At 39.2% G+C, this 26,243-nt stretch overlaps 1 protein-coding gene across 1 annotated transcript in view; it reads right to left on the bottom strand.

Moving 5' to 3' along the window:
* Positions 1 to 26,243, bottom strand: part of ABI3BP (ABI family member 3 binding protein) — a 263,443-nt gene that overhangs the window by 174,809 nt on the left and 62,391 nt on the right. The window contains exon 2 of the mRNA XM_060150668.1: positions 24,729 to 24,908. Coding sequence (XP_060006651.1) covers positions 24,729 to 24,908 — 180 coding nt within the window. The remainder of the gene's footprint in view (positions 1 to 24,728; positions 24,909 to 26,243) is intronic.

The raw sequence follows: 26,243 nt of genomic DNA, 5'->3' as shown, positions 1-26,243 counted from the left end.
GGTGGAGGATACAGACAGCTTCCTGTTTAAGGAAATCTACTATTGAAATTCTTTATAGTCCTAGATTTTTTGGTAACACAAATAATCTTTCCATACTCGCTCTGCTCAAAAAATCCTAATTCTCACATTTTTGTTAGGGGACATTTGCATTGCAAGCCACACTACTTCAGGATGGTGTCGTAGTGAGGTTTTTTCTCCTTTTCCTGCCATGCGAGTTTCCACAAAAGAAACAAAATAAGCCAGGATGATCCTAAAGGAAATCAGGTAAGGGACCCGAACAAACAAAATAATGTACTTTACCCCTGTCATCTTTTTAACAGTTTGGTTTCATCACAGACTAAATTTCTGGGTAAGAGCATGGACCCTGGAGCCTGCACTCAAATCCTGCTCAGCTAGTTGCTAGTACAAGGAAAAATACTTAACATCAGTGCACCTAGTTCCTCACATGCAAAATTGAAAACTCATAGTACCTGGGCTCATAGGGGTTTTAGTAATGATTATTCGCAGAAAGTGCTAATTTAATGTTAGCAATCATAATGATGATTTCTTAAAAGCAGAATTTTGTGTCCTAAGAGCCCTGAGGACATATTTTAAAAGGAAAATGTTCAAAACCGTTTTTGTTTTGTTTTTTTAAAGAAGATGTTGGTGGTAGGAGTTTATTAATTAATTAATTACTTTTGCTGTGTGCGTCTTCGTTTCTGTGGGAGGGCTTTCTCTAGTTGTGGCAAGCGGGGGCCACTCTTCATCGCAGTGCGCGGGCCTCTCACTATGGCGGCCTCTCTTGTTGCGGAGCACAGGCTCCAGATGCACAGGCTCAGTAGTTGTGGCTCACGGGCCCAGTTGCTCTGCGGCATGTGGGATCCTCCCAGACCAGGGCTCGAACCTGTGTCCCCTGCATTAGCAGGCAGACTCTCAACCACCGCGCCACCAGGGAAGCCCAAAACCGTTTTTTTTTTAAAGCAAGCAAAGATTTCAAAATGCAAAAATTTCACTAAAAAAGAAAATTACAACCCACCCTGACAAAGATTCTCTCTCTTGACCAAACTCTTATCAGGCTCTTCTGAGCTCTTGCTCAACTAGGCTTTGACATTTGGGCTTCTGTGTTCATTTCTGCATTGTCCAATTAGAGCAGGAATCCTGAGACAGTTGAGCCAGAATCCACCATCTTCCATACTTGATTACACTTGGCATCCAATCAAGTTCCTCATCACCCTCCATCTCACAGATGATATCTGATCACCCCGGCCTATCTTCATCAAGAACCCTGTTAGGTCAGTTTCGCCAGAATCCTCCCTGACCCCTGATGTTTCCTTTTAGTAATTTTCCATCCATTCACTCCTACTCTGCTCCTTAGCTATAATTCCCACTTTTCCTTGTTATATTTGGAGTTGAGCCCAATTTCTCTCCCTCACTACAAGACAACACTGCAATTTCCCCTATATCTATCACAAGAACCCCCTCCCCCTTGAATAAAGTCTTCCTTACCATCTTTAACAAGTGTCACTGAATAATTTTTCTTTAACAATACTTGCTCACAAATATCAATGCAAAAAATCCTGTAAAATATATTGACAAGCTGAATCTGGCAGCACATAATAGTACATTACAGCTAAGTGCAGTTTATTCCAGGAACGTAAAGAGAAAAAAAAGCACCGATTTCCACAAGTGCTGAAAAGGCATTTGACAAAATTCAATATCAATTCTTAATTAATACGGATTTAATGGAATACTTCCTCAATATGATAAAATCTACTGTAAAATATCTGAACCACGTTTTTTAAACATGCAGGACCCTAAACATACATTTCTGTTGAGTAACTCCCTGGCTTTATCAGAATATTGAACCCTCATTATTCTGTCCCTTTTATTACTAAATATTTTTAAATGTTACACTAGGATTTTATTTTGTAACCTGCTTCAGCATTTTTATTGAATGCCTGAGACATGGATTAGGAAAATAAACAAAGAATGATGTAACCAATTATATTACATATTCTTTTACTCCAATGATGTAGGAATATATAAACCGAGGCAGTGGGCTGGAAGCATTACTGGAATATTTACACCTAAAGCCAAGCTTACCAGAATTGTGAGTTAGAACAAACTTGCTTATGAAGGCCCCAGATTTAAGCTTCCATGTCCATTTCCCTCTTTGACTATCTCTTTACCAGATGTGGTAATCCTCATTAATCTTATTTTCATTTGTTCTTAGAGAGGATCACAAAAGCAACTATTTACAACTTAGCATGAGTGAATTCATATTAATACACTACCCCTACTCATGATCTGTTCTATTTTAATTACATAAAAGACAAGCATATGTCCTCTACTAAATATATACATGGCATCAAGTAACCAATGGGGAGAATCTTTTGGCCTAGCACCCTTCCTAATTCCTTTCTTCTGTCCCTGAAATCACAATATACAGAGAGCCACCTTCTCCATAAGCTAAAGACAGCTGGCTTGCAAACATCCTGTGAGAGACCAGATCTGTGGAGGGTGTGCAGGCTTTACTCTAGCAGGAGAGGGCCAGGCACCACTCTGCTCTCACCGTTTTGCTTTAAAGATCTGGGACCCTCTGGACTCAATCAGGGAAGGTGGACATCATCCCAGACACTGTTCAAGGCCCAGAGAGAAGTTTCAAAATCAAAATCAATTTCCAAGTAACTTTGAGCCTGTTAAAGACAGTCCATAAACACCTTTTGTCAGTAGTTAGGTTTATTTTTGCTTTAAAAAAAAAGGAGGCCAGACTGTTTCTATCGTGATTTGGACGTTTCAAAACAACACTGAGGGGGCTTCCCTGGTGGCGCAGTGGTTGAGAGTCCGCCTGCCGATGCAGGGGACACGGGTTCGTGCCCCAGTCCGGGAAGATCCCACATGCCACGGAGCGCCTGGGCCCATGAGCCATGGCCGCTGAGCCTGCACATCCGGAGCCTGTGCTCCGCAACGGGAGAGGCCACAACAGTGAGAGGCTCGTGTACTGCAAAACAACAACAACAACAACACTGAGGCTTAATCCTCGGTTCATCCCCAAACAGGAAGGAGACAACTCCCTCTGGGTCCCCAGTGGAGGCTGGAATCTCCTCTTGCTCTCCGGAGGTAGACGGAGTCTTAGGATGGGCTGGAGAGTAAGACCCTTGAGCTGCCGCCCTGGAAACCTGCCAAGGAGAACACTGGGCACTGAGCCAGAGGCTTGTTCACAGAACGGGTCTCCTCTGAGCAGCTGTGCTTGCCCATGCAGGGATTTTGGCCAGCAGGCACCTGATACCGTGGTGGAGGACCAGCTGACAACAGGGCTTAGTGCAGGCGAGGTGGTCTTGAATGCAATTAAGGCATACAGCATGCAGAAGTTGGATGGACCTCCATTGGGACTGTACCAGCTCCTTGGGATTTTGAAAACTGTGGGGGCAGTGAAAGAGTCTTAAGGAAAAGATATTCAACTTTTCATGAATCTAGCAGGTGGAAGTTGACTGGTTTTAATTTGATCTGGAGACATAACGTCAACATATTTATGTCTGAACCTCAAATGGTAATTTGAGAATATTCAATATAAAGCTGTTTTATAGGAAATGGCATATTAAAAGTTCAGAATACCATACTTCATTGGTTCTAAGACATACTTTTTCCCCAGCTTTTGAAATCTTTCAAATACATTTAACAGTCAGTGGCATGGTACATTGGCCAGGGGCAGTTTGGTCCTTGCTGCCACTGCCTGACACCTTCCAGTAAGGTCAAGAAAGGAACAGCTTCAAAACTGGCTGAAGTGGCGCAGTGGTTGAGAGTCCGCCTGCCAATGCAGGGGACACAGGTTCGTGCCCCGGTCCGGGAAGATCCCACATGCTGCAGAGTGGCTGGGCCCGTGAGCCATGGTCACTGAGCCTGTGCATCTGGAGCCTGTGCTCCGCAACGGGAGAGGCCACAACAGTGAGAGGCCTGCGTACCGCCAAAAAAAATAAATAAATAAAATAACTGGCTGAAGAGGGTCAGTGATTTAGAAGGAAACCCAGGGGTGCAGTGTTTCTAAAACATGGCCTAACCACTGTTCATGCTGGCACAGAGTGATGTGGTAGAAAAACAAGGCTACTGATAGCTCTGAGTTGAAGGGTGAGGCATGAGAGTTGGATTCTCAAGGTGAAAAATATTTAGCAGTAATTTTTCTTTTGCTTACTTTCAATATTTTTTTTAAAGTAATACACCTCTTCCTCCCCAAAACCCCAGTCTAAACATGAGAAGAAACATCAGACAAAACTAAACTGAAAGACATTCTACAAAATACCTAACCACAACTCCTCCAAACCATTAAGGTCATCAAAACCAAGGAAAGTCTGGGAGATTGAGTCTACAGGAGCCTAAGGGGACATGACTAGGTGTGATGTGGTGTCCTGCATGGGACTTTGGAATGGAACAAGATCTTAGGTTAAAATGGAGGAAATCAAATCAATTGTGGACTTTAGCTAATAATGTATCAATACTGGTTCCTTAGTTGTGACAAATGTACCATATTAACCTAAGATGTGAATAGGAGAAATTGAATGTCAAGTACACAGAAATCCTGTCTTATACTTGCAACTTTTCTTAAACATAAAGCTATTCTAACAAAGAATTTATTAAAAATAAAATCATCTGTTTTTACAAAAAACAGATAATATAAAATTTATGTATCGGGAGATAGCTTCAAGATGGCAGAGGAGTAAGACGTGGAGATCACCTTCCTCCCCACAAATACATCAGAAATACATCTACATGTGGAACAACTCCTACAGAACACATACTGAATGCTGGCAGAAGACCTCTGACATCCTGAAAACCATGTGGCTGACAGGGTTTTGGTGTTCCGGCCAGGTGTCAGGCCTGTGCCTCTGAGGTGGGAGAGTTGAGTTGAGGAAACTGGTCCACCAGAAACCTCCTGGCCCCATGTAATAGCAGTCGGTGAGAGTTCTCCCAGAGATCTCCATCTCAATGCTAAGACCCAGCTCCACTCAACAAACAGCAAGCGACAGGACTGGACATCCTATACCAAACAACTAGCAAGACAGGAACACAACCCCACCCATTAGCAGAGAGGCTGCCTAAAATCATAATAAGGTCACAGACACCCCAAAACACACCACCGGACATGGTCCTGCCCATCAGAAAGACAAGATCCAGCTCTCATCCACCAGAACACAGGTACTAGTCCCCACCATCAGGAAGCCTACACAACCAACTGAACCAACCGTACCCACTGGGGGCAGACACCAAAAACAATGGGAATTACGAACCTGCAGCCTGCGAAAAGGAGACCCCAAACACAGTAAGTTAAGCAAAATGAGAAGACAGAGAAACACACAGCAGATGAAGGAGCAAGGTAAAAACCCCTCAGACCAAACAAATGAAGAGGAAATAGGCAGTCTACCTGAAAAAGAATTCAGAATAATGATAGTAAAGATGATCCAAAATCTTGGAAGTAGAATAGACAAAACGCAAGAAACATTTAACAAGGACCAAGAACTAAAGAGCAAACAAACAATGATAAACAACACAATAAATTAAATTAAAAATTCTCTAGAAGTAATCAATAGCAGAATAACTGAGGCAGAAGAACGGATAAGTGACCTGGAAGATAAAATAGTGGAAATAACTACTGCAGAGCAGAATAAAGAAAAAAGAATGAAAAGAATTGAGGACAGTCTCAGAGACCTCTGGGACAACATTAAATGCACGAACATTTGAATTGTAGGGGTTCCAGAAGAAGAGGAGAAAAAGAAAGAGACTGAGAAAATATTTGAAGAGATCAGAGTTAAAAACTTCCCAAATATGGGAAAGGAAATAGTCAATCAACTCCAGGAAGTGCAGACAGTCCCACAGAGGATAAATCCAAGGAGAAACATGTCAAGACACATATTAATCAGTCAAAAATTAAATACAAAGAAAAAATATTAAAAGCAGCAAGGGAAAAACAACAAATAACATACAACAGAATCCCAATAAGGTTAACAGCTGATCTTTCAGTAGAAACTCTGCAAGCCAGAAGGGAGTGGCAAGACATATTTAAAGTGATGAAAGGGAAAAACCTAAAACCAAGATGGCTCCACCCAGCAAGACTCTCTTTCAGATTCGACGGAGAAAGTAAAACTTTTATAGACAAGCAAAAGCTAAGAGAAATCAGCACCACAAAACCAGCTTTACAACAAATGCTAAAGGAACTTTTCTAGGCAGGGAACACAAGAGAAGGAAAAGATCTATAATAACAAACCCAAAACAATTAAGAAAATGGTAATAGGAACATACATATTGATAACTACCTTAAATGTAAGTGGATTAACTGCTCCAACCAAAAGACAGAGACTGGCTGAATGGATACAAAAACAAGACCTGTATATGTGCTGTCTACAACAGACCCACTTCAGACCTAGCAACACATACAGACTGAAAGTGAGGGGATGGAAAAAGATATTTGATGCAAATGCAAATCAAAAGAAAGCTGAGTAGCAATTCTCACGTCAGACAAAATAGACTTTAAAATAAAGACTACTACAAGAGACAAAGAAGGACACTACATAATGATCAAGGGATCAATCCAAGAAGAAGATATAACAATTGTAAATCTTTATGCACCCAACATCGGAGCACCTCAATACATAAGGCTATTGCTAACAGCCATAAAAGGGGAAATCGACAGTAACACAATAATAGTAGGGAACTTTAACACCCCACTTTCACCAATGGACAGATCATCCAAAATGAAAATAAATAAGAAAACACAAGCTTTAAATGATACATTAAACAAGATGTACTTAATTGATATTTATAGGACATTCCATCCAAAAACAACAGAATACACTTTCTTCTCAAGTGCTCATGGAATCTTCTCCAGGATAGATCATATCTTGGGTCACAAATCAAGCCTTGGTAATTTAAGAAAGTTGAAATTGTATCAAGTATCTTTTCTGACCACAATGCTACGAGACTAGATATCAATTACAGGAAAAAATCAGTAAAAAAAAAAAAAAGTACAAACACATGGAGGCTAAACAATACACTATTAAATAACCAAGAGATCATTGAAGAAATCAAAGAGAAAAGCAAAAAATACCTAGAAACAAATGACAATGAAAACACGATGACCCAAAACATATGGGATGCAGCAAAGGCAGTTCTAAGAGGGAAGTTTATAGCAATACAATCCTACCTCAAGAAACAAGAAACATGAAACATCTCAAATAAACAACCTAACCTTACACCTAAAGCAATTAGAGAAAGAACAAAATAACCCCAAAGTTAGCAAAGGAAAGAAATCATAAAGATCAGATCAGAAATAAATGAAAGAGAAATGAAGGAAACGATAGCAAAGATCAATAAAACTAAAAGCTGGTTCTTCGAGAAGATAAACAAAATTGATGAATCATGAGCCAGACTCATCAAGAAAAAAAAGAAGACTCATATCAACAGAATTAGAAATGAAAAAGGAGAAGTACAAACTGACACTGCAGAAATACAAAGGATCATGAGAGATTACTACAAGCAACTATATGCCAATAAAATGGACAACCTGGAAGAAATGGACAAATTCTTAGAAAAGCACAACCTTCCAAGACTGACCCAGAAAGAAACAGAAAATATAAACGGACCAATCACAAGCACTGAAATTGAAACTGTGATTAAAAATCTTCCAACAAACAAAAGCCCAGGACCACATGGCTTCACAGGTGAATTCTATCAAACACTTACAGAAGAGTTAAGAAACACTTACCCTTCTCAAACTCTTCCAAAATATAGTAGAGGGAGGAACACTTCCAAACTCATTCTACGAGGTTACCATCACCCTGATACCAAAACCAGACAATGATGTCAGAAAGAAAGAAAACTACAGGCCAATATCACTGATGAACATAGATGCAAAAATCCTCAACAAAATACTAGCAAACAGAATCCAACAACACATTAAAAGGCTCATACACCATGATCAAGTGGGGTTTATCCCAGGAATGCAAGGATTCTTCGATATATGCAAATCAATCAATGTGATAAACCATATTAACAAATTGAAGGATAAAAACCATATGATCATCTCAATAGATGAAGATAAAGCTTTCGACAAAATTCAACACCCATTTATGATAAAAACCCTCCAGAAAGTAGGCATAGAGGGAACTTACCTCAACATAATAAAGGTCATATATGACAAACCCACAGCAAACATCATTCTCAATGGTGAAAAACTGAAACCATTTCCTCTAAGATCAGGAACAAGACAAGGTTGTCCACTCTCACCACTATTATTCAATATAGTTTTGGAAGTTTTAGCCATAGCAAAAAGAAATAAATAGGAATCCAAATAGAAAAAGAAGAAGTAAAGCTGTCACTGTTTGCAGATGACATGATACTAAACATAGAGAATCCTAAAGATGTTACCAGAAAATTACTAGAGCTGATCAATGAATTTGGTAAAGTAGCAGGATACAAAATTAATGCAAATTAATATCTTGCATTCCTATATAGTAATGATGAAAAATCTGAAAGAGAAATTAAGGAAACACTCCCATTTACCATTGCAGCAAAAAGAATAAAATACCTAGGAATAAACCTACCTAAGGAGACAAAAGACCTGTATGCAGAAAACTGTAAGACACTGATGAAAGAAATTAAAGATGATACAAACAGATGGAGAGATATACCACGTTCTTGGATTGGAAGCATCAACATTGTGAAAACGACTATACTACCCAAAGCAGTCTACAGATTCAATGCAATCCCTATCAAACTACCAATGGCATTTTTCACAGAACTAGAACAAACAATCTCACAAGTTGTATGGAAACACAAAAGACTCGAAATAGCCAAAGCAATCTTGAGAAAGAAAAACGGAGCTGGAGGAATCAGGCTCCCGGACTTCAGACTATACTACAAAGCTAAAATAATCAAGACAGTATGGTACTGGCACAAAAACAGAAATATAGATCAATGGAACAGGATAGAAAGCCCAGTGATAAACCCACACACATATGGTCACCTTATTTTTGATAAAGGAGGCAAGAATATACAATGGAGAAAAGACTCTTCAATAAGTGGTGCTGGGAAAACTGGACAGATACATGTAAAAGAATGAAATTAGAACACTCCCTAACACCATACACAAAAATAAACTCAAAATGGATTAAAGACCTAAATGGAAGGCCAGACACTATAAAACTCTTAGAGGAAAACATAGGCAGAACACTCTATGACATAAATCACAGTAAGATCCTTTTTGACATACCTCCTAGAGAAATGGAAATAAAAACAAAAATAAATGGGACCTAATGAAACTTAAAAGCTTTTGAACAGCAAAGGAAACCATAAAAGAGACAAAAAGACAACCCTCAGAACGGGAGAAAATATTTGCAAACGAAGCAGCTGACAAAGGATTAATCTCCAAAGTTCACAAGCAGCTCATGTAGCTCAATATCAAAAAACCCAAACAACCCAACCCAACCCTTGGACAGAAGACCTAAATAGACATTTCTCCAAAGAAGATATACAGATTGCCAACAAACACATGAAAGGATGCTCAATATCATTAATCATTAGAGAAATGTAAATCATAACTACTATGAGGTATCAGCTCACACCAGTCAGAATGGTCATCATCAAAAAATCTACAAACAGGGCTTCCCTGGTGGTGCAGTGGTTGAGAGTCCGCCTGCCAATGCAGGGGACACAGGTTTGTGCTCCGGTCCGGGAAGATCCCACGTGCCACGGAGCAGCTAGGCCCGTGAGCCATGGCCGCTGAGCCTGCGCGTCCAGAGCCAGTGCTCCGCAACGGGAGAGGCCACAACAGTGAGAGGCCCACGTACCACAAAAAAAAAAAAAAAAAAGTACAAACAATAAATGCTGGAGAGGGTATGGAGAAAAAAGAACCCTCTTGCACTGTTGATGGGAATGTAAATTGATAGAGCCACTATGGAGAATAGGATGGAGGTTCCTTAAAAAACTACAAATAGAACTATCATATGACCCAGCAATCCCATTACTGGGCATATACCCTGAGAAAACCATAATTCAAAAAGAGTCATGTACCACAATGTTCATTGCAGCTCTATTTACAATAGCAGGACATGGAAGCAATCTAAGTGTCCATCATCAGATGAATGGATAAAGAAGATGTGGTACATATATACAATGGAATATTAGCCATAAAAAGAAATGAAATTGAGTTATTTGTAGTGAGGTGGATGGACCTAGAGACTGTCATACAGAGTGAAGGAAGTCAGAAAGAAAAATAAATACCATATGCTAACACATATATATGGAATCTAAAAAAAAAAAAAGGTTCTGAAGAGCCTAGGGGCAGGACAGGAATAAAGACGCAGATGTAGAGAATGGACTTGAGGACATGGGGAGGGGGAAGGGTAAGCTGGGATGAAGCGAGAGAGTGGCATGGACTTATATACACTACCAAATGTAAAATAGATAGCTAGTGGGAAGAAGCCGCATAGCACAGGGAGATCAGCTCAGTGCTTTGTGACCACCTAGAGGGGTGGGATAGGGAGGGTGGGAGGGAGACGCAAGAGGGAGGAGATATGGGGATACATGTATGTGTATAGCTGATCCACTTTGTTATAAAGCAGAAACTAACACACCATTGTAAAGCAATTATACTCCAATAAAGATGTTTAAAAAAAATTTATGTATCAGTGAGTCAAAGGAAGCTCCCTCACAAGCCCCAGGGATGCAAAAGCAGTGTCATTAATCAGCAGCTTTATTCTTTCTTAGATTTATATAAAACAGTGGTATGATTTATAGTTAAAGGTACTTTAGGATTTGATAAGCTAAGGTAACTATTTTATTGGAAATCAATGTGGCATATCACAAGACTCCTATTAAGTACAACGTCATCCACAAAACCTGAAAAAAAAATCTATGGTCATGGAAATCTCCATATAGAAAATTATTAGTTTTTCTCTGCATCTGCAAGCATCCACATGCCACACTTAGCTGTAATCTGACCTGAGGGGTACAATCCAAATTTAAGTATTCCCTTTATCTTTTAACATCTGGCAGACAGCTCCTGTGCCTTATTTCATCAACACTGAGTAATGTCTGTTTGAAAATTACCCTTGAAAAGCCTCCTTCTGTTTTAAGCCCAGGCAGAGAGTCCCACTCACGGACTATTCAGTTCTTAAAAAGCACAATCTTAAGTGCGGCCACTCTACGGGTAAGCAAACAGAGCTTCAGGGGGGCCCTTGGTGCTGCAGTTCTGTCTCAGCTGCCTTGCCCGTGCTTCAGACACTGTTCCCTCACCTGCTGGTCCATGAAGGAGGGCTGGAAGAGAGCAGTCTCTCTGAGAGAGGGGTGCAGTCTGGTGAGGGGGTTGGAGGGTAAAAAGATCATAAAATGCTACTTGTCTACTCATCGCTTGAAAGGCTACTCTAAGCAGTTGTAAATTTCAGTCCTGTAACCAACCTTGCTCCCTGTGCCCACCCCCATCCTCACATTCGGTGACAAAGTAAGGATAACAAATTGACACCACAGCAGCAAACTGCTTTCAGCAATGGGGTACAAATGATTTGTATTTGCGGTACACGGGCCTCCCACTGCCGTGGCCTCTCCCGTTGCGGAGCACAGGCTCCGGACGCGCAGGCTCAGCGGCCATGGCTCACAGGCCCAGCCGCCCCGCGGCATGTGGGATCTTCCCAGACCGGGGCACGAACCTGTGTCCCCTGCATCGGCAGGCAGACTCTCAACCACTGCGCCACCAGGGAAGCCCAAATGATTTGTATTTGAACCGAAGTCCACATCCATTCTGAAGCCTGGTTACTAGAAAATGAGAATCTCAAATATCACTGAGGCAACAGATGTATCCTGTCAAAAGGTAGTATTAACAAAGCTCACCACAAAACACATCTGTGATAATTAAGTAACCCTAAAGTAATTACGTATTAACAAGCTCTAACAGTGGCCCTTGATAGTCTTGACCAACTCAGGAATATCACTGACATCCTTTCAGGACGTTCAGTGTCCCTTTTGGAAAAAACACTAATGGGGCATTTTTCTGGAAAATTGGGGAAATCCTGCTAAGTCATAGCTTTGCAAAGCCTCATGGAAGCCAGAAGTCCAAATAGAAGACAGCAGTTATAAGTAGTGCCAGTTCTGCTCTAAATTTACTATGCTTACTGAATTTATGAATACAGAAGTTTAGCAATTTTTAATAAATCACTAAGTAGATTACTAGTACCTTGCCCTTAGCTGTACATAAAAATGAACGTCTATAGCATCATGAATCATCACAGACAGAAGTCCTCCCCCTTTTGGAGTATTTCTAAGCCTCTGTAGGAAGATGTGGGCTGAGGATCACGTGGGATCTGGCCCAGATTCAGTTCATATTTTGTTCATTTCTGTACCTTTAAACCTAGAAACACAGTAATTGCACAACAAACATTTTCTGAAAGAATGAATGAATCTTTTTCTCTACCCCTTTATTGCCTGGGGCTGGAGTAAAGATGGAGGAAGTTTGATGCTTTGCAGAAAGAAAAGAAAAATAAGTATAGGTCTGGGAAATAGCTGTCAGCAACAGCAAACAATCTTTTGAAAAGCAGGTAAACTTCAACCACTGAATTTGTCTTTGAGGAGCCTATCTGTAGAACTGATATTTTTTTCCTTTGAAGTTCTTTCTTATAAATAGTATGTGGTTTTGTGTGTAAGGATAATCCTTACTTTTCACCTGAAAAGTAATTTAAGCCAAATTTTAAAGGAAATCCTACTAATCACTGTTCAGGCCTTATTTCTGTTAAACGTTGCAAAATCACTTGGAAAATGAACAAATGCCCATTTTGACAAAGCATTCTGCTATGCCCTGGGGCTCCGAGACAGTTCTGGCTTCTCTCAGCCCTTAAGAGGCAGCCTGAGGGCCCTGGCGCCCAAGCAGGGTGGGACAATGGTGAAGATTAAACAACCCATAAAAGGCGCAGCCACCTTGGACCGCAGAGCAACTGCTAATGCAAAAATGACTAGGAGCATCTGCCACTGGTGGGATTCTAGAATGTTCAGTCATAGACCACAGAAGGGAGCTGACACGAAGCTCATGTTGGTATGTATGTTCAGAACAGATGGCAGCAGTAAGAAGCAGCCCCTCATCTCTGTGCTGCAGAGTGAAGCCTCTAAATAAGAGATGACAACCCAGCTTTGATGAGAAGAGAGGACGTGGAAAAGGTGGAGGTGGAAGGAAGAGGTTCAAAGGGGCTTTTCCTAAACACTGTACGGTGGACCCCCGAAAGCTCTGCCGCACTCCTTCACTCTTCAGTTTGCTGTCTGGAAGGAAAGATGCACCCTTTTTCCAAACAGAGGAGCATTTCAACGACAGATTTCAATGTGGAAGACATTGCTGAAAACTTTTCCTGAGAGTTTTCCTATAATTTTGTGGAGAGCTGGGGAAGCGAAGCTACTGAAAACACACACTTCGCCGGGTGCTTGCTACGTAAGTTTATGACCCCAATCAATGCAAAAATCAAACGATGGATCTGCTATTTTAAAAGAAACATTAAAGACACCAAAATATAAAACATTTTCTCTCTTTCATGGACTCTGTCTTGACCTGTCATGGTATTTACTGGTTATTTCATGTTGTGCCCTGCAGAGGCGTACAAACCCTCACCTCCCCCCATCCCCTCCCTCCTGACTGTGTGGGACCCTTTCCCACCAGAGGCAGCCTCAGCATCAAAGCACCTTCCCCCACACCTTAGCCCCCAGGGCAAAAAAAAGCCAGTCTCCCTTTCCCAAATGCCCGCCATCAGAACCCACAGACCCCAAGGGATTGTAACCTCGGTCCTGGGACAGAGCTACCTGAATGGGGGTGGGAAAGAAGCTAACGCACTGTGTCACTGCAGCCAGTGTGGGGACTGCTGCCACCACATCCTGCCAGATGTCACCAAGGGGGGAGGTGCCCACCAGACCCTCCCTGCATCCACACCCAAGTCCCTGAGGAAGGTGGAGGGCAGTAGTAGTTGCTAAGTGGAGGTGGGAGGAGGAAGGCCTACAGCAGCGGGTGGGGGACCAGGCAGTTGAGAAGCAAATTAAGGGAGGGAGTGGCAGACAAAGACAAGAGCCCAGGCGCCAAGCCCTCAGCACACACACCGTTGCCCTTCCCACCTCACTGATGAGATAAAACTGAAAGGTAAGCTTACTAAAATTTCCAAGACAGCAAAGCATTAAACTTCACTGCAGGGCTCCTCTGAGTGCACTGGTCACATGCCCAGGAAGCCACACCCGACCTGCCCCTCCATCCCCAATCCCTCCCCGCATCCTGACCACAACCCAGGTAATTCCTCATTTCCTGTCATCCTGGCTTTCAGTCTGGAGCTTCTCACTCAGCCACCGTCCCTAGCTAACCCTGCCTCACTTGCAAGCGCTGACAAATTCTCTCCCTGACCCTGGAAACCAATACTTGAACTCTTTCTCCTACGACTTGCTGCCACAGCCAGTACCCATCCTTTCCTAGCTTAGAGACCTGTTAGACATTAAAACTGTTGACTTCATTGTCGTAGTTTTTTCCTTGCCTGTGTTTTATATGTGCACCCCACAGAGAAATTTAATGTAGGGTGTTGTCTGTGAACTTGTTTAATGTTTGGCAAGGGCTGGCTCTTGATGGAGAGCCTGCACACACACACATTTTCCAGTGAATGCATCAGGTTTTTAATGTTATCTCTACAGGAAATATGACTGAAAAGTTGGGACTTTGGATATTTTCCTTTCAAATAATAAAGCTAGATCATGTTAACTATTAGGTGGTAAACCAGAGCCTTCAAATCGGCAAGGTGTTTTCTTTCTTTTTAAATGCTCAGTCAGCGTTACCATGCGGGGGTTGAGGGGGTCAGGAATAATTCCCAGGAGATGAGTTTGTACATAGGGTTCAAAGGTCACATAACACTTAGACGCCATGGGGAAAGCACTATGGCATGGTAGTCAAATACTCCTTCACTTCTCAGGGATTTACTGTCTTCATTGGGAAGAAGAGGATGCTAATAGTAGCTGCATCAAGGGGTTGCTGTGAGGAATCAATGACCCGTCTCTGTAAAGCCCTTGGCCCAGCATGTTGTAGGTGCCCAATGACATTAAAGCATAAGCTCGTGGGTTGGTGAGAACTTCCACTCCAGCATTTGGTGAGCGGCTACTATGCACTCAGCCTCGTTCATGAAATGCATCAGGCCAACCAGTGGCAAACCTCTTCTCCTTGAGGAGTACCCCCAGTGGCAGAGAAAAGGCTGAGCTATTAGCTTGGAATCAGGTGATGAAAGACCGGGGGACGATGCTAAGAATTCAAGGCTTTCTCCCACGTGTGTGTTATGCACATAATTTTTCAACTAAACTGGGACATTCTTGAGAGAAATGGGAGCACCATTAATAATTAAGCCAGAACAGCAGGTGTAAACCATAACCCGGCCTGAGAAATAGGGTAGAGTCAACGCTGTAAGCCAGTTACATCATTTTTTTTCTCCTAGAGATTTCTACCCCAGGCAAAGAGGGACTTTATTGTGTTGACTGGGAGACCTGCCCAGCAAACTCCCAGCAAATTCTGGGGAGTCATTTCCTACACGCACAGATCTATTGACCCTGATCATGGAGTACACGAGGGACGGTGAGAGTCAGCTCTCACCCTGAGCAGCTGTTTGTCTGGTGAGACATGACTAGTGAAAACAAAAGCAAAATAATGAAAATGGAACAATCCAAACCAGAATGTGAGTAAATGCTGGCACTCGCAGCATAGCACTTCAGACGGGATCAGTATGTGACAGAGTGTTGTGTCCAGAGAAAGTAAAATGTTTAAGGAAATAATATATGGGTGGTTAGGAAACTAGGATTTGATCATAGTCCTTGGTTTTGAGACGCATTCCTAAAAGTAAAGGAAATTATAAAGTCTAAACATTATCTAGTATCTGTCCCAGATAACCCTCTAATTTATCCTCCTATTGGCAGCTATCTTTCTAAGACCACTTCTCATCAACAAGCCTCTTGCCATAAATCTGGGACAGGGTATACTTTTGACCCATGACAAAAGGGCCATACGCTATTTTGGGGAACCCTTCTAGAAATAATTAATAAATTTTTTAAAGTTAGATTTTGGTCTCAGTGCACTGTGCGATACCTTTGAAAAAAATTGTTGTGCTTTATATAAGAATATTGAGTTTCTTTTATTGTATTTCCAAGAAATGATAAATTTGGAGACAGTTTATCTATTGTTTGGTGAGATCAGGAAGACCATGGAAACATTATAGTTGAATCCGATAGAAAAAATAGAACTTTGAAAAGATGTTATCTTTTTTATAAAAAATAGAACTTTGAAAAGATGTTATCTTTATCTTAAAACAGGTGAAATAGGCATCTGTTATCAAACAAGGCTTTTCTGGTATAAACGCATGGAGAATTGTTTCAGTGGTGGCATAACATTTATTAAGAAATTGGTACCCACTAGGTCAATTTCTTTAAAAATTCCCCTTTGAAGCTTACTCAAGTTCTGCTAAATTTTGCACCTTGGAGGAAAATAAAGTGATTCTGAGATTCCTATTATTTTAATGAAAAATCTGGATTAATCTTGACCATTTAAAGCCAAATACTTCCCAGTGATAAAACCATTTCCAGAGAAAGAAGTAAGTAAGAAATAGTTTTAAACAGAAGAGAAAAATGCATCTTAAATGTGACCCACAGCTATTTCAGACTTCCTGGGTCTCTCCCTTGACTCTCACCCATTCATTCATTCATCATGCTTCTAAATTATGACAACATTGGACGTGAAAAAGAAATCTAAGGCTTCTAGGGTCCTTAACTCCTGGGAGTTTTCTATTTGTATAGAGTCTGGGACTAGACACACCAAAATAAAAACAAATAGCAATTTATTAAGAATGATGGTCAAAGAAAATGCTTAGCCTCTAGGATATTCACGGAGAGAGACAAAAATGTTGCCTTCCTTGGCCAGATATGGCCTTAGGAAGAGTAGGGGCAGTAGGGCTTGACAGGGTAGCTCACAATAAAGAAAGATGGTGGTGGTGGTATGGGTAGAAGAGACCAAGTTTTGGGGACACAGGAACTGCTTTACATATTTTAACTCATTTAAACCTTAATGAGTTAGGTAGCCAATGGCTCCTTCCATGATACATGGCCTTTCTTTTTGTCTGTTTACTATTTAAAGGACATTATAAAAAGAAAAAAATAAGTAAATAAAGGACATTATAGAAGCAACAAATCAGGGGCTCGTGTGTACTTTCCGCTGTAGAAGAACAGATAAAATTCCCTACGTTTTGAGAGGCGGTAGAGTGCAGTGTTTCATAGCTCAGTTTCTTGAGCCAGACTTCCTGGGTTCAAACCTTGGTGCTATTTACCATCTGAGGCACTTTGGGAAGGTTACTTAAAACTCTCAGAGGTTCAGTTTTCTTATGTGTAAAAGGGCACTAATACTACTACCTACCCCTGCGTAACTATCATATCCCTCATCTGCATTTTGGGACTACCTTGTATTCACCGCAGGAGGCTATTTTGCTCTTTCCGCTCAGTCTCTTGCTAATTCTGCCAGAGATGAGGAGAACTGAGCTGGCTTCAATAGCTGACACTGTATCTTTTCTTCCTGTTAGTTTACCTTGCCCATTTTCACTAGTTATTTTTCAGCTTAATTAATTCCTTATATAGTTCCTTCAGTTATTTTCAACCTCCAATTTTTCTTCAGTGAATCCACCATCACCTTCCTTGTGGCACTTACAATAAATATTCACTCGTTTTTTGTCATTAGGTAATATTTATCCTTCCCTGTAATAAATAGTAGAATATCTATTATTTTGTATTTCATCCCACTTCCATAAAAATGAATAGAGCATGCTTAAATATTTTTATGATGAAGAGAAAAGGACAGCTGAAGTTCTAAGGGTTGCAAGGATGAGAGAAAATTGTGCATTTGCTCTTGCTTTCTAAACAAATGTAAAAATTAAGGGGTAAAACTTGTAAGGGGTGTTAATAATATAGAGGAATATAAATTGCATTTATAAGCATATAATTTTCATATCTGAATCATTGTAAATAAATTTTATTCAAAAAAATTTTAAATGAATTTTCCCCAGTGAAATAAAAAGCAAGCAAGAAATGTCAGAATAAGAAACTGATGATTAAAGTTTGGCCTGAATTTGTTAAGATAAAACTACCATCAGTTAAAATAAATGAAACAGTGGCAAGGTCTTATTTTGATCTATATTTAGTAGGACAGGTCAAAATTCTTGCCATGTTCTTGCTAAAAATTGCTTTGTAAGACAGAGACAAGTGAAATCTAGGGATGCCAAACCCTTTCAGCTGTATCTTGCGAAGATTCACCTTCTCCTTTGGAGGCCACAGCTGTGAAACTCTAATAAGAGTCACCTGACAACACTATTCAGCCAATTGCACTGAAAGGGAATCCCCCCTTTAGGACTAAAAGATGGTGACTATGGAAGACACTTGTGTGTGAGCCAAAAGTGCTGTGTCACTGTCTTAGCTTTTGCTTCTTTGGTTTCTTAATCAGTTTGGGGAGTTATCCTTTCCAAGAAAACACTTCTTAGTTGCGATAGACAGTAGTATGGTTACTTCTTTTCAGTTACTGACAGCTCTGCTAAAACAATCTACCTCTGCAATTTTACTGACACTGCATCCTCCAAAAAACAAACAAAACAGAAAACGAAAGCACAGGACTATTACTTAGACTAAGGTTTTTTAATCTAAGCGCTAAAATCTTAGAGCTGACCAAAACTTTACCAGTGATTTAGTCCATTCATTATTAGCAACTGAAACAAAGCTCAGAAAGTTAGGTATATTATCTAAAACCACTCAGTTTTGTTATAATAGCAACTAACAAAAATTATAAAACATACCTACTCTGTGCTAGGGTTTATGTTAGTCTTATCATAATAATTTATAGTCTTCACAAATAATTTATAGTCTTCACAACACTCCTGAATGATTATTTTTCTATTTTATAGATGAAAAAAATGAAACTGAGAGAAGTTCAATGACTTACCCAGAACTACTTCGTAGTAAGTAGTTGTGTTGAGTTTGAACCCAGGTCCGTCTCCCTGAAAACATACATATTCTTTCCCCAAATGGTGCTGCCTCTCCAGGCAGAGGAGGATCTTTCCCAGAATGTAGATGTTAGCATTCTGGTCCAGGATCTCTCCAGGGCAGAGCACCTCAGAGCTATCGGTATCGCGTCTGCCTCCTCCCTAGCAGGAATCACTCTGAGGGGTTACCGGCAAGATGGCGACCAGGGCGAGTAACTGAGAGGCTCAGTGTGAGAAACTCGCTCTCTTAGGGCGGTGAATGTAAAGGTTAGCAGCTGTGAGAACATGAGGATTAAGCAATTTGCCCTCTTATATCCCTTTGGAGTCCTAACACCTGGTTGGAAGACAAATCCTTAAGTCAGAATTCCTGGTAGTGATAAATATATATGACTTTTTTCCAATTTAAGCTTTTCTTGCAGTAAGGATACTAAAATAACTCCTTAACTTGCTCTACAAAACAGATGGAATGTAACTTTTTCCTTCCCAGGTGACGTTGATTAAAGTATTTTCAGAGGTCAAGAGAACATCATAAAGTATGAGTCTATAAAGATTCAATGTCAAAAAATTCTCATTTTTTTCCTTTTTTGGATGTTTGCAAAATTACCAACAGCTGAACATAAAAGTAACAAAGCAAAAATTGAATGTGTAAGCCAGAAATGAGAACATTCATGATGTGGGAAAAAAGGTTAGGGGAAACTAGCAGATCTATTATATAAGAATCATATTTTAGCACATCACTGCAGGACTCAAGGCCATTAATGGTTATTAATAGTCACCTGGGAAAATACTACTTTTTCTACTGCTCCATTAATCTACAAAAATCTTAGAAGATTCTACAGAAGTAAAAGTTTTACAGACGTTTCATATGAATCTTAATTTCCAAAATAGCTAAAGGGAATATTTTATGTTTTTTATTTTTACATGTAAGACCAGCAAGTGACTTTTGAAAATACCTCTGTCAATACTAGATAGATAGATATTAAAATAAATGTAGAAATGCTTATAAATGATTATTTAGTAGGAGTCTTAGTCCACATATCACTAAACGTTAACTTCAATATTTCTGAATGATCAACAGCTTCTCATTTCAGTGGTGGGATCTTTTAAACACATCAAGAAGTGGAATGAGTCAAACAAAGTGACACTTAATATTTGTTTCGAAAAAGAAAGTAAGTTACAATATTTGGGTATAGTTTGGTGCAACTGAAGAAATACTACTATCCTCTTACAGAATAAAGTAAGAAGAGGGGTTATAAGTGACGCTTTTTTTCCATAAAGAAATAAAAATTCTTTGCTCTTGCAACTTGGACCCAAGGGATTTCAACTCATCACTTTATGATCATGAATTTACTAACATGCCCACAGCACATCTGTGAAAAATAGACTTTATTACTGTTTTACAGATGAACAGAATTGAGAATGACCATACTGTAAATTGGTAGCAGAAAGGGAATAGAATAGAGACACAAATTTCAAACATACAGTCTGTGCCAGGCAGAATAATAGCCCTCAAAGATTGCCCACATCCTCATCTTCAGAACCTGTGAATATCTTAGGTTACATGACACAGGAGAATTAAGGTTGCAGATACAATTAAGATTGTTGATCCACTGACCTTAAAATATGAAGAGTAGCCTGGATTATCCAGGTGGGCTCAATATAATCATGAGGATCCTTAAAAGTGGAAGAGGGAAGGCAGAAGAGATCAGAGTGATGTGGTGTGAGCAATGTTTGACCCAATGTTGTTGGATTTTTTTTATTGAAGTATAGTTGATTTACAATATTATATTACTTTCAGGTGTGCAGCATAGTGATTCAGTATTCTTACAGATTATACTCCATCAAAAGTTATTATAAAATAATGGCTATAATTTCCTCTGCTGTATGATATATCTTTGTTGCTTTTCTATTTTATACATAGTAGTTCATATCTCTTAATCCCTTGCCCCTGCCCCCTTCCCTTTCCCCTTTGGTAACCACTAGTTTGTTTTCTATATCTGTGAGTCTTTTTCTGTTTTGTATGTACATATATATACCATATATATATATATATATATTCATTTGTATTGTTTTTTAGATTTGAAAGTAGAAGAGGAATGTGGGCCCCTCTAGAAGCTGCAAAAAAGCAGGGAAACAGGTTCTCCCCTCAGAGCCTCCAGAAAGGAATGCAGCCCTGCCTACAACCTTGACTTTAGCCTAGAGAGACCCACATTGGGCTTCTGACATACAGAACTATAAGATAATAAATTTGTGATGTTTTAAGCCGCCAAGTTCATGGTAATTTGTTATAGTGGCAATTGAAAACTAATACACAGCTGTTTAATCATTTAAGAGCCATTACTACAATCATAATCATTAAAAAAGACTGTAAATAATCAAATTAAGCAACCAGAGGATAACATTTAATTTGGATATGCAAGTCCATTTTGAAGTAATAAAAGTAGAAGCACACAGATTCCTTGGCATAAAGAAAGATGGAAAAGGAAATATCTAAGAGGAATGCTTTTTTCCTTTTCCACCAGAATACTAGAAGAGAAAGGAGATAAATAAAAAGAGCACATTGATCTAAAGGATAAGGTAAGAGTTTTAAAAATGGTGCTTGCAATAGCCTTCCAGGAGAAGTTTGGGAAGCTTTGTGCTTAGAGATCTTTAAGGTACACAGTGATCTGTTCTAGGATGGTTTAGATATATATTAGCCTGATGACAATGGCCTAGACTAGACAATCTCTCATGGCCTCCTCCAGCCTAAATATTCTACACAGACTTGACTCTGTTCCATTCAGTGCCACAATATTTATTACCTATCTACACAATGTAGGTCATCCTGCTATGAATAACCAAATAAGACATAAACTTTGACTTTAAAAAGTTCACAGTTTAATAGTGAACCAGAGTTAAACAACCAATCATATTTAAGCTAGACAATGAAAAGAATCATAAGGGGTGGATAAGTGATGTATTGATTAAAAATCATTAAATATCTAAAAATCAATGCAAAATAACCAATGCATTCTTACTGATTATAAAACAAACAACATCATTGGTCACCACTGCAGATTTCCAGGCATCAATTTATTACGATGAAAATTTATCCTGTCTTTCCTAAAACACTAGATAAGAAACGTGAAAAAGTAAATAAAATTCTTTAATGTAGAATTTCAGCTAAAAAATACAGAAGGAATGATAGAATTAGATTCTATCTAGAATGTAAAACTACCAAACTACCATTTTACAACCTCTGTTTAAAATAATGCATCTGGGCAATGAGCATTGATAGATGCTAAAACCATTAAGTGAAAATTTGATGATGAATTTTATAATGGAGGCATCAGGCTGAGGCCACCTAAACACACCAAACTGCTTTAAACATCACTAAGTATGACATCAGCCATTATGTACCTCTTTGGGAGTTGTTAGGAAATAAACCATACCATATATAAAGTATTCTTTCTCCCCAAATGCTTAACCCAAATCTAAATATCTTTCACAGGAAAGTCAGGGATAGAGGAGCCAGTTCAAAAAGACATGGAAGCAGTCAGTTAAATACAGAATGTGAACCAGGATGCATAATCCAATTTCTCCAGCAAATCAATGACATTTAAAAAGGGAAGGGAGAGAGGACTGTTATGGAATAAAAGAGACTAATGAGACCTAACAGCCAAACCTAACATGTAGAACATATAGGATCCTGATTCAAAAAAGAAACAACTCTAAGAAGGCATTTTTAAAGATCACCAGAGAAATTTAAATACGGACTAGGTATAAAAATATATTATGGGATTATTGTTATAATGTGATAAAAGCAAGGCATTATTAAAATTATTTCTTATCTATTAGAGGTGCATACTGAGATGTTCATAAATTTTACAAATATGATATCTAGTTACACTTTTAAATACTCCTAAAAATAGCATGCGTGAAGAATACATGGAAAGATTAGCAAAACAGTGCTATGTATTTAAGTTGCATGATGAGACATGAGGGTAATTACAGGTTTCCCTCTCCTTATATGTTTGAATTTTTTCATAATAAAAAGTTTTAAGGAATGAAAATAATTGTAAAGAAATAAAAAGGTACCTAGTCTGTTTGATCATCCCTCATCACTGAATTAGTGAAAGCTTGGTATATCTGTGGTAGAAATTTTCTTTATAGTTTTCTACACATATTTTTCATTAGCAATCTGACTTCTATCACTTTAGGATTGAATGCCTTCCACATCATAGGGAAAGGATGTTTACTACTGACCAAATTTGCAATCTATATTACCAAGGATAAAAAATTATCATAAGTAAAATATTACTTCTAATGCTCAACAAGTAAAGGAGCAGTAGATCTGTTTCTGCTTGTTTGCGGGTACGTATACAGCTTCCAGTCACTTTTTATAGTGAAAGGTGAATATGGTGGGGAAATATTTGCAAATTTTCAAATTCCTTATGGTTTATATGGTCAAGGTTAGTGTTGTTACATTTGTCAAAGTGCCTAATTCTCAAATTTTGAAGGGTTACAAACTGTAATGTGTCTGCTTTAAAGTGCTTATCTTATGTAAAATTCAGTCCAGACATTTATAATTAATAATGTTACTCTCTTGCCTAATTTTATTTATTTATTTATTTATTTTTAAATGTTTATTGCGGTACGCAGGCCTCTCACTGTGTGGCCTCTCCCGTTGCGGAGCACAGGCTCCGGACGTGCAGGCTCAGTGGCCATGGCTCACAGGCCTAGCTGCTCTGCGGCATGTGGGATCTTCCCGGACCGGGGCACGAACCCGTGTCCCCTGCATCAGCAGGCGGACTCTCAACCACTGCGCCACCAGGAAAGCCCGCTTGCCTAATTTTAAAGTACAACAGAGACTTCTCTATGAGAACAAAGGGCTGCAGGACAAAATAGATTCATCTTCAACATTGCTACATATATGCATGAATGTCAGATCTGGTCTACAGTAGTTCAAGTTATAGGATTAAACTTTGGAAGTTCATGAAAAGACTGTTTAGCAATAATCCTAGCAGTGGATCAAAATATAAATCTTATCTTAGGCTATTCAGGAAGCCTTTGACAGCATTTTAAATAGATGATCCCTTTTTAAAAAAATGTTATCCTTTAAAAACCTTTTATTTGCAAATAATTTTTCTGGAGATGGCTTGAAGGTACCTACATCCTCAAATTACATTTTAATGTGATTAAAAATATTTTCAAAGAAATTTAAAATTTCATAACACAAATACAAACTTTAATCTTTTTGTCTGAAATACCCTAAAAATTTTTAAATGTAACACACTGTCTTTTCTTTTTAAAGGTAGCTTGGCATGAATAGACACCCAGAAAGCTGTAGATGGTATTTTCCACAAGAAGAAAGTAAAGACATAGCAGGGAGGAAAATTAATCCACATAAACAAGCTATGTTACAGAGATTTAAGGTATTTTAGCTAGTTTTTTTCCCTGTGCAAGTTTAGTTATGAGGTCAGGGCCTGTAGGTATAATGGCAATGAAGTTGATTATTTCTGCAGTATAAGCAGGGTATGCATTACATATTTTTTAATGTAAAAAATTGTGCTATGGGTTACAACAATTATGAAGATGTTTTGTAATTATGGCATTTCGTTCGGCTGGGGGTATAGAAAGAATGATGCTTCGAGATTTATGTATCATATAACACCCATTACCTTTTTACCTCTTCTTCCTATGCCTGAAACCCAAAGATCTTACCAACCACGGCCTCAGTGTATTTCCCTTCCGCAGGAAGAGGGAAGTACTGGTTTGGTGATAAGTTGCTTCCATATCCCAGGAGAAAACCTTCCAGTTTTACATTAGGATGTGGACGCAGGAACTTCAAGAGGATGGAGTCACTTGTGGTATTGATGTGGACCTTCAGGTTTGGCCTTTTACCTAAAGATGGAAACAAAAATATAGGTGGCTGTTACTTCACCTCTTTAGCATCCAAAGTTACTGGCTAGAGGCATTGTTACTGGCTAGAGGCATTGTTATTGGAAATCGTGATATCTAGCTACTCAAGATCACAGCACACCCACCAAAACAGCTAAAATACAGGTAATTTTGAGATCAAAGAAAACAGACAATAACATATAAAGCAAAAGCAGTCTAGAACACAAAGTAAAATCTTAAGGTTTAATATTTTGTAGTTTATTATTGAGCAGGTAAATGGGATTTAAGTTTACCTTGGCTATCCACAGTTGGTCAGAACCTTCATTTTATACATCCTATCTGGGAATGGTGAAAGGATCTGAAATTTCTTATCGGTAAATTGAATTACTGCACTTAAAAACCCCCAGCTTCCTCAGTGCTGGTCTCCAGCAGTATCCTCGCAGGACTTAGTGATTAACAGAGTTGGAAAGGGAGGGAAGTGGGTGGGTTTTGGCTTAGGGGTAACTGAGATAGTAGAATAAGGGATTCTAAAAGGAGCAGGGCTGAGAAGAAAGATGATTAGTTCCATTTGGAGTTCGCTGGGTCAGTGAGACAACTGACTGTTGTCTCACTGATAGTCAACTTACTGCTGGACATTTCCAACAGTAAGTTGACTATCTAAGTGTGATGCTCACAAATGGGGTCCAGATCCATCGGGGTGTCTTTAGTTTATAAATGATTATTGGGTGAACTTCCCCAGAGAGACTGCAGAGTAAGCAGAGAAACTCTATATTTTCAAGGCATTATTATTATTATTATTATTATTATTATTATTATTATTATTTGGGGCCAGAAGGAGCTGGGTCCAAACTGCAGCTCTGCCATATACTTATAAGTGTGCCCTGGCTGCTCACTAACCTGTGCTTGAGACTTCTTTCTTGATTTGTAAATTATGGATAACGATGTCTACTTTGACAGGTTGTTTACAAAGGTTAGTGCAAATGGCAATATCTTAAAGCTGGTACACAGTAATTGCTCGATAATTGGTTACTTAATCAGGTCCATCCAAAGCCCGTTAGTCACAGTTTAGAAATCCAAAAAAGCTTTGTTAGATTTTCGTAAGTTCATGTCAAACTAATTTGGCAACAAAACTCAACCTGAACAGTTATGAGGCCACTTAGTCTTTCTTTAATCTCACTGAATAGTCAGTGTGACTTACTCACATGTTTAATTATAGGAATCTTTTTTAAAATTAATTTTTATTGGAGTATAGTTGCTTTACAATGTTGTGTTAGTTTCTGCTGTACAACAAAGTGAATGAGTTATCTATCTATCATCTATCTATCTATCTATCTATCT

This window comes from Lagenorhynchus albirostris, chromosome 5 (assembly GCF_949774975.1).
Source record: "Lagenorhynchus albirostris chromosome 5, mLagAlb1.1, whole genome shotgun sequence".
Classification (NCBI taxonomy): Eukaryota; Metazoa; Chordata; class Mammalia; order Artiodactyla; family Delphinidae; genus Lagenorhynchus; species Lagenorhynchus albirostris.
The sequence above is the reverse complement of the archived record's forward strand: the minus strand, read 5'-3'. Positions and strand labels throughout refer to the sequence as shown.